Here is a 10,061-nt window from a genome sequence, read left to right as displayed (position 1 = left end):
CGTTATCGAAACAATTTCAGAGAAAGATGGACATATTATTCATTCTCAATCCAGGAGATTGGATCGATGGACAGAACACTTTAGGGATCAGTTCAACCGGCCTTCAGCCACACTTCGGTTTACCACGATCTCCAGTCAACCTGAATGGCAAGTTAATGTAGGTCCTCCGTCCCTTTACGAAGTTGAAAAAGCCATAGGAAATCTGAAACGAGGGGGAGTAGCAGGCCCTGACAGGTTTACTCCTGAGATTTTTAAGGATGGTGGTCCAGTATTAGCAGTGACATTAACTGAGGTCTTAGGTAGAATTTGGGAACTGGACGTAATCCCATCTGACTGGTCTCAATCACTGATTGTGCCAGTCTATAAGAAAGGACAAAAGTCCTCTTGTGACAATCACAGAGGAATCAGTTTGACAAATATAGTGTCTAAAATATTCGCTTCAATAATACTTCGACGCCTAACCAAAGCTCGTGAAGAGCAGACTAGAGAAAATCAGGCTGGTTTTCGACCTGGTCGTGGTTGTATAAATCAGATATTCACACTGCGTCAGGTTCTAGAACACAGACATACATTCACACGCCCCACAATGGTAGTATTTCTCGACCTTGAGGCGGCATTTGACTCTGTTGATCGTAAGGTTTTATGGCAGTGTTTGTCACTGAAAGGAGTACCAAACAAGTACATTAACCTTATAAAGGCTCTCTACTCGAACACAACTGGTAGAGTGAGAGCTTGTGGCGAACTGTCATCAGAATTGATTACCTCAAGTGGTGTTCGTCAGGGCTGTCCACTCTCTCCATTCTTGTTCAACTTTGTCGTCGACGTACTTTTAGAGATAACACTCTCCTCATCTAAATTTACAGGGGTTGAACTTTTACCGAGAGGTTCACTTGTTGACTTAGAATATGCTGATGACATAGTTTTATTTGGTGAAGACGCTGAAAAAATGCAGTCTTTTGACCACTCTAAGCAACAATGCAAGCATGTTCGGGATATGATTCTCTCCCTCGAAATGCAAAATGTTGCTCCAGGTTTGGGTTGCATTGACACCCGAACTAATGATAAGGAGTGAAGTAATTGAGCATGTCGATCGCTTCACTTATCCTGGAAGTCTCATCAGCCCTTGTGGTCTGGTGTGTGACGAAATCTCAACACGGATACAGAAGACTCGACTAGTTTTTGCCAACTTGCGTCATTTAGGGTGTAGGCGAAACGTGGCCGGTAAGAGTGGAGGATATTCGTAGGTTACTAGTATTTGATCTTAGGTGTCTTCGAAACATTGCTCGTATATTATGGGACCATCGAGTAAGTAACACAGTTGTTAGGAAACGGGTACTAGATAAGGATGGTAAATCAATTGATGAAGTAGTTAAACTTCATCAGTTGAGATGGCTGGGACACGTGTTACGTATGCCCAACGACCGACTGCCTCGACGTGCGATGTTCAGTGGTATAGGAGTAGGTTGGAAGAAAGCTAGGGGCGGCCAGACCAAAACATGGCACAAGTTCATGAAGTCACTGACAAGTGGACTGAGTCTTGTTAGTAGGTGTAGACTACCTGGTTGGGGACCGCGAGATGATAGCAACCGATGGTTAGAGACCCTGAATGACATGGCTCAAAATCGTTTGCAATGGCGCAGGTGCATCCACTCTTTGTGTTCTCCCAAATTTTGATCTCTTTATTCCTCCTCTCAAATTTATTTCACTGTATTATACTCTTTAAGTAACATCTCCAAACCCTAATCTTCCCGATTACTGCTTATACTCTTGCTACCTCTACCACTACGGGACCTGAATCGACCACTGCATCTTTATGCTAATGTGGTGTGGCAACTCCAACTGATGTACGTACGTACGAAGTTCTACGTTGTTACTGACCGACTGGCCTGGTATTCAGCCACACTATACTATGGAACAATACTGTTCGATAGATATATCCCATGCAAAAGTCTAACAAATCGCAAGCATAATTCTACTCATTACTACCAATAACACAAATGTCCCAGTATCTTTCCTAATTAACACTAATGAATGCGCATGTACAGTTGTCAATCCTCAGAATTTATTTATTGACGTTGACTTAAGGAATATCTTAGATGGTTAAAGTAATAAATCATGATGTTATGAAATAATTTTCGTAAAACTATGTGTAGTTAGTTTTAACATCAATTCAATCCCGTGGTATCGATAAAAGCTTAAAGCTGTTAGGTCGGAAACAAAAAATTATTGGTATTAACTAAATACAAATTTGAATAATAAGTGAACGAACATTGAATAACGAACATCGCTAATCATTGACTTATTACGAAATTATTATTCAATTCACAAACAGACGAAAACTTATGTAAATTACAGAAGCATATATCTTTCTGTACTCTGAAAGCATTGACAAACTAATTTATATTTATTATATACAAAATTGGGAAAATCTTTAACTGAATTATGACACATTTTATGATCAAGTCAAATATTGAACCATAGAAGATAAACAGTATAACACATTAATACAAATATGCATATTGAAGTTCAATGGAATGAAACAACAATCATACAACACATAATACAATGAAAAGTGAATAACCGTGAAAGTGAAAGGAGAACATAACAATCAAAATAGATAATATAAATGACAAAAACAAACACAAAACCAAAACACAATAAATAAAAAACATACAGAGTACATTGACTCCCAAAAAAAACTGCAAAACAAAAGAACCGAAAACCATCAACACATCACAAAGCCATCAATCAAAAGATGGTGTGGTGTTTGAATGAACTAATGATACCGTTGTACTTGTTGAATGCTCGATTTCGAATTCCAAATACAATACATTCGTTTGTGCTTGTGTCTCACTTCTTAATTCAATTGTGTTAATTTCGGGATTCCTAGTTCATACAATTCAAAACATTATATTGGCGTCGCGATGGAGCCTGCAATGGAAAAGTTAGATATTCATTCAACTCCTGAAGCTTTTGAGGATTACTTGGAAAGGTTCGAAATCTGGAGCATGATTAAGAAAGATGTTAAAGGTGAAAAAATTGTGGCACATTTTCTAACATTCATTGGGAGAGAAGCGTACAGTTTATTAAAAAGTTTGGCATATCCAGAAAAACCTATCTCACTCCCTTATTCAACTCTTAAAGAGCTATTATTAAGTAATGTAAAATGCACCAGTTTTGAATGCCGTGAAAGGGCGAAGTTTCATAAGATGGTTCGTCAAAATGACCAAAAGGCTCGGGAATTCATCCTTGAATTACAGAAACAAGCTGCCAAGTGTAATTTCGGTGATCAACTTCATGTGCAACTGAGAGATCGATTAATTGCAGGAATTAACATACCGAGTTTGGAAAGAGAGCTGTTAAAAATGCCAAACTGTTCCTTTCAAGATGCTAGAACTGCGTGTATTAACTACGAAGCAGTCAATGAACTTGATATCCAGTCGATGAAGATTTCTAATACTTTGCTTAGTCGTCGTGATGAACTACAATTTCAGGGTCAAACTTGAGTTCATTTAACAGTGATTCCTATTCTCGTGTAAATATGAGAGGTGTTTCAACAAGGAATTACAAAGCAAATCACAAAGGTGAGATGAAGTTTGGTAAATGTTTATCATGTGGAAAGTCTCATTCTCGCAATTCATGTGCATTTCGTAATGCTAAATGTTTTAAATGTGGTAAGATAGGACACATTCAGTCAGTATGCAAAGCTACTGTCCATTTTGCTTTAAACTGTACTCAATCTTGTAATTTAAACTTCAATAATTCGGATGTTTCTAGTGATCATTTATCTTTGTCTACTATTTCGAAAGGTAATGCTTATATTCAAAAACGACTACATACATCGCTTGGTTCATTTCATGACTTTATTCTGGACACAGGCAGTATAGAGTCCATTATTTTATTCAAGAACTTGAAATCTTTAGATCCTAACGTTGTTGTACGACCCACTGAAGTATCAATATTGGGGATTACTGGACACAGACTGCCCATACGAGGATGTTGTGAATTGCTAATAAGAGATGATAATTCTTCATACATACCTTGTGAATTTTTAGTTAGCGAAACAGGACTGTCAATTTTGGGTTTAAAGAATTTGAAAAAGCTTAAGGTGAAGTAGTCCTTCCTAGTTTCTAAAGAAAATTCGGATACTTTACTTAAAGATTTGATAGCTATGTGTGCTAAGTGCAGTGGAGGTATGAAAATTAAGCCTATAAAACTTCAAGTACAGGGTGATCCAGTCTTTCTTAATAGACGAATAATTCCTTATGGTCTTCGAGATGCAGTACGTAAGACATTAAACGACTTGTGTGCGAAAGGCATAATTGAGCCAATTCAGTCTTCAGCATGGGGTACTCCTATCGTTACACCACTGAAGTCGGACGGCAAGATCCCTGGAATTTGTGGTGACTATAGATTAACTCTGAATTCCCGTTTCTTGAAGCAAACGTGCACGACGGTAGAAGCTGAAGATATTCTAAATCGACTTCATGGTTCTAAAGTGTTCTCGAAAGTTGACCTAAAAGATGCTTATCTTCAAATTCCTTTAGATGAATCTTCACTCCTTTTGGTCTGTTCAAATACAATTTCCTTCCATTTGGTCTAAGTTGTTCTCCAGCCATATTTCAGGAAGTTATGAATAAAGTAGTTAGTGATCTTGAAGGTGTTGAAGTTTATCAAGATGATCTCATTGTTCATGGTTCTAATAAGGTAGTTCATGACCAGAGACTTATTGCTTTATTGCGTCGTTTAGTTGAGAGGAATATTACAGTGAATCCAAATAAGTGTTCATTTTGTGTATCTAATTTTGAATGCCTTGGATACCTAGTTGATGGTAATGGTTTTAGACCAAATATGAAACGACTAGCCCCACTGACTAATGCACCGTCTCCGAAAAATCTTACAGAATTACGTTCACTAGTGGGTGCTCTTCAATACTATTCCCGTTTTATTCCTAATTTTTCTTGTCGTGCAAATTGTTTATTTATTTTAACATCCAATTCATTCAAATGGAGTGAGGAACAAGAGTCTACTGAAGTTTCTTCAAAGTGATGCTGTTCTTCGAACGTACTCACCCAATGTACATTCTGTGCTTATTACTGATGCATCACCTGTGGGAATTGGTGCAGTTTTGGAACAGGAAGGTAGACCAGTTATTTGTTTCACGCAAACTTACTGTTACTGAACAAGGTTATTCACAGACTCAGCGGGAAGCATTAGCTGTGTTTTGGGCTGTTAAAAGACTTCATAGATATTTATTCGGAAAGAAAGTCACTATTGTTACTGATCATGAAGCTTTAAAGTTTATTTATCATCCCGAAAAATCCTTAGCACGTTCCTCAGCAGCTATGGTTCAGCGATGGAGTATTGCTTTGAGTGCATATGACTATACGGTTCAGCACAGAAGTGCCAAACAGATTCAACGTGTTGATTACATTTCTCGACAGTCATTACAAGATAAACCTATTAATACTTCAGATTGTTTGTTAGTGCAGCCTTTACCAGTGACACGTTCAGATCTCATAAGAGAAACTCGTAGATATCTTGGATGTATACTCAGTGCTATAAGGAAAGGTTGGAATGCTAATTTGAAACGTAGATTTCCTATCTATTTTTTAAAGCGGGATGAGCTATCTACTACTCCTGATGGTATTCTGTGTTTAAATGATCGTGTTGTCATTACTCCTTCATTGCGTAAATCTGTTTTTGAAGATCTTCATAGTGGTCATTTAGGTGTTGAGAAAATGAAGTCCTTGGTAAGGCTCACATGCTGGTGGCCAGAGATAAATGCGGATATATGTCGTACGGCAAACAATTGTGAGAAATGTCATCAGTTGAAAAATCATCCTTCGAAATGGGGGCCATGGTCAGTATCGTCTGAGGCCTGGCAGAGGATTCATGCTGACTGTTGTGGACCATTTCTTGGTAAATACTACGCACTAGTAGTCAATGATTCTTTTTCAAAGTGGCCTGAAGTTTTTTTCACAACTTCACCAAATTATGATTTCACAAAACAAGCATTAAGAAAAGTGTTTAGTCGAGAAGGGGTTTCCATGGTGTTGGTGACTGATAATGGCTCTAATTTTGCTGCAGATGCAGTCACTACCTGGTTGAACGGTATAGGGTGCAAACATCTATTTACTGCTCCCAGACATCCGTGTTCTAATGGCCAGGCAGAGAATTTTGTTGGGACATTAAAGACGCTATTGATTCTATAGCCCTCTCAACATCTAATGAGCTGAAGAGGGGGAGTAGATACCTTTCTATTGCAAAATAGAAATGCCAGACATTCGAAGACGAAGGAGACTCCAGCGAAGCTATTGAAAGGAAGAATTCTTCGGTCGAATACGAGAGGTTTGGAGTCTTCAGAAGTTACATACTATCGAGGAAATGATCTTCGACCATCTACGGGTATTGTTCTGACAAATGTCGGAAAATCGATGATGCGAATTCTAGACATCGATAACTTAAGTACACACAGTCCACATGTAGATCAAATACAATTTCAGGAACAAGGTGAGTCAGTTCCAATTTCGATTGTAAATTCTAATGCTAATGAGCATATTCTAGATAATACAGAATCCTCATGCAATACAATGTCAGACAGACTCATAATGAATTTGAGTAGAAGACCTACGATTGATTACAAACACCTAGAATCCAATTTAGACTGTGGCGGATGTGTTGTATGAATAAACTAATGACACCGTTGTACTTGTTGAATGCTCGATTTCGAATTCCAAATACAAAACATTCGTTTGTGCTTGTGTCTCACTTCTTAAATCAATTACGTTAATTCCGGGATTCCTTGTTCATAATACAACTCGAATAATTCAAAACATTAAAGATGGTTCATTGACATCATTACACCAATATGTACTCCACAACACGATGCACCAACTCGTCCACTCACCTAAACAATCAATAAACAAACAAGAAAAAAACATCTCCTTACTCCAATGAACACAAATGACATATATATATATATATATATATATATATATATATATATATATATATATATATATATATATATATAATTAACAAAGTGTAGTGAAGAAGAACACGGGTGGGGACAATCGATTGTATTTAGCACAAAAATTACAGACTACCTCAATAAAATGTGAATACCATCAAGTCAATCGTCAATTTGCAAAATATCATTCCATCATATCAAACTGTACTGTTACCGTTGCAAACACAAATCCATTGTCTCCTATTCCATTGTACATGCGTTTTCTTACAATTCCATTGTGCTCTTGCTCTTCCTTTCTTGATCTTCGCCATCTTCTGCCGCCGGATATTCCGTTCTTTTACCGCACGTTATATACTACTTTAATGAATAAAAGTAGCTCACACCACAAAAGCACTATATCAGATGGTGTTGCACACATCACAATCGATTCAGATAATCAAAGAATCGGTGGATATGTATTTGCATCATTTCAAATTTATCCACAGTAAAACGTTTCCTCTACAAAATAACAGGCTCAAAATACCATCTCATCTTCGAACCATTCAACATAACACACTCATCACTTCCTCGTATTTCTGGGTACACGTGTTCCTTTCACCAACAACATCTCCCACATCCCACATAACATTTCACCATTACTACAGACATATACACACATTCATATGCAACTCGTAATAAATCAATTGCATCACAAACACCACCATCATCCACTCACCTGATCTCTCAGTCGTCACCATCTATCTCCCCGTTCCACAAAATGTTCAGTTCCTGAAAATGTAAACACCAAAACACAAATCACTAGTTAGTATATATCCATCAATCAGTACAAACGCGAATTACACAACTATCACACTCTCAGACAAATGCCTCGTTGTGAGCGGTCACTGATCAACATCTCACACTCGTCATCTAGTAGTCATCATCAGTAAACAATAAAATTACAACGCACATCACTCACTCATCCACTACTCACCCGAAAATAACGCCCAATCATCACTCACAGAAGTCCCCACCGTCTCCTTTCTCCTCGGTCAAGTCCACGTCATCATCCACGTTATCATCAGCTCATTCACTGGACGACTATCGTACATCTACAAAAATACAACAACAAAACACATTTTAACATACAATACACCAAACACATTTTCTCTTTCACACACCAGTAAGTCAGATGTCAACTCACACCATAACTGGTGACCCGAAAGATAAACATTCATCATTATATCATCCGATACTACTTATTACTTATTACACCAGTATTTACTATTTACAATGTAACCAAAACACTCGAATAAAACAAGCACACAACACTCACCTATCTCAACATCTCACATTGTAAACAATTATTCCCTCACTGGTCACAACCCAACGGAGGTGGTCACCCACCAGTGTATACCTGAACAATAATAACAACAACAACAATATTATTATTATTATTAATTATAAAACAAACTCCAATATTGACATTATCATTATTCTTCATTATTCAGCACCATTTCAGTTCATTTCAAACTGATTACACAATGTAGGTAACACATCATATAGCGAAACATAGAAACACATACATGCATACATAATTGGTTGTCCCGATAAATGGACCCACAGTAATGTCATTTTATTAAGGACATTTCTTGAAGGATGCAGTCCTTTCTGTTGGGAGTATTATCTGTATATTTTGTATTTCATGGATTTTATATTGTTTCTGGCCTGTTTACAATACTCACTATTTGAAGTATATTTCATGGTTGGATTTCTTGGAGCATGAACATCATGTATTATGGAGGCAAATGATTCAGTTTATGGTGGTTCAACTACCGACTTACGATTTCACTAACTTCACAGTGCTGCATGCTGCATGGGTAACACGACCCCTCGATGTGCGCGGTTCCAACTTCTACGTCAACGGCAATACTATGTTTCAATTGACTTTTGACGTAATGAAACAGATTTTCTTTTATCCAACATCCGAACTGATTTCTAAATAGTAGTTCGTTTATGTTTGTTGCGTCTGCTTTCTGTTTGCTGATGTTCGTTTAGTAATGACGAATCCATCTAGCAACCACCTTATCTCGCGCTCTATTTTAAAGGTAAGTGGTATGATTACTCTGAGTTAGATTTATGGTGTTGATCTATTGTTACGCACCAAGACTACTATTGTTCACTATTATCTAACCAATCTCATATAAAGTAATGTCAAGTATATCGTTATTTTTCCAACGTACTTTGCACTATGTACTTCTAGGGTTTTTGTTCGTAGCACTTTTAGATTCTAAGGTTTCCGGTCTTATTGTTGGAACGCAGCAGCTTATCATCCGAAGCCCTTTCAAAGGTAAATGCTGATGAAATGCGTATTATCGAGCGTAATCTAGATGGATCAAATGGTACTCGTAACGTAGATACACATATCGATGTGAAGTCAACCCAAATAAGCCAAGATTTTATTGTATTACATTGACCGAAGGTGGAAAAACCGACTCCCAAAGGGCTTGTTGGGAGTAAAAACTTAAGAAAAAAGGTTTTTTTCTGTTCCCTGTACCCTAAATGGCAGCAGGCAGGAAAGAACCAGAAACCTAATCGTAAGGCTAGATCTGGTTCTATCAGGAAAAACAACAACCTGACCATTCAAGTCATCGACAATCACCCAGGATCTCACAGTGTACATCACGCGACTGTGATTGCTGCTCAAGTGAAAGTTGATAACTGGGTACAAATCAAGAATAAGAAACCACCTAATGTATCATAGAAAAGCCAGTCTCTCTAACAGTGGTTAAGAAATCAAAGGGTGTTTGTGATGGCAGGTCATTATCTTCCGTAGGTTTAAGAAGAGTGAAAGATCAGGATCCAGAACTTGCTTTGAGCATGGTATTGGATTAATAAAAGATCTACCTAATTGGCTAGTGCCTCATAATGTTCCAGGAGTCAGCTTGTTGAAGGTTTACGGACAAGATAGCTATACACTGTTGAAAAAATCAAACCACACTGCTAAGAGTGGTGTTTAAATATCCTTAAGATAGAAACCTAATAGTAAAAAATGGAAGTACACTTGAGATGTCAGACGTTTTTGTGCATAAAGACTTGCCGCTCACAG

At 37.6% G+C, this 10,061-nt stretch overlaps 1 protein-coding gene across 1 annotated transcript; it reads left to right on the top strand.

Moving 5' to 3' along the window:
* Positions 1 to 2,369: 2,369 nt before the first annotated feature.
* Positions 2,370 to 6,858, top strand: MS3_00009182 (uncharacterized protein). Its single transcript, XM_051217515.1, has one exon. It carries the CDS (start codon positions 5,049 to 5,051, stop codon positions 6,213 to 6,215), a length of 1,167 nt encoding a protein of 388 aa, XP_051064933.1. The 5' UTR covers positions 2,370 to 5,048; the 3' UTR covers positions 6,216 to 6,858.
* The last annotated feature ends 3,203 nt before the right edge of the window (positions 6,859 to 10,061 follow it).

The sequence above is a fragment of the Schistosoma haematobium genome, chromosome 5 (genome assembly GCF_000699445.3).
Source record: "Schistosoma haematobium chromosome 5, whole genome shotgun sequence".
NCBI classification, from domain to species: domain Eukaryota; kingdom Metazoa; phylum Platyhelminthes; class Trematoda; order Strigeidida; family Schistosomatidae; genus Schistosoma; species Schistosoma haematobium.
Note: the sequence above shows the minus strand (reverse complement) of the source record. Positions and strands in the feature narration are given on the sequence as shown.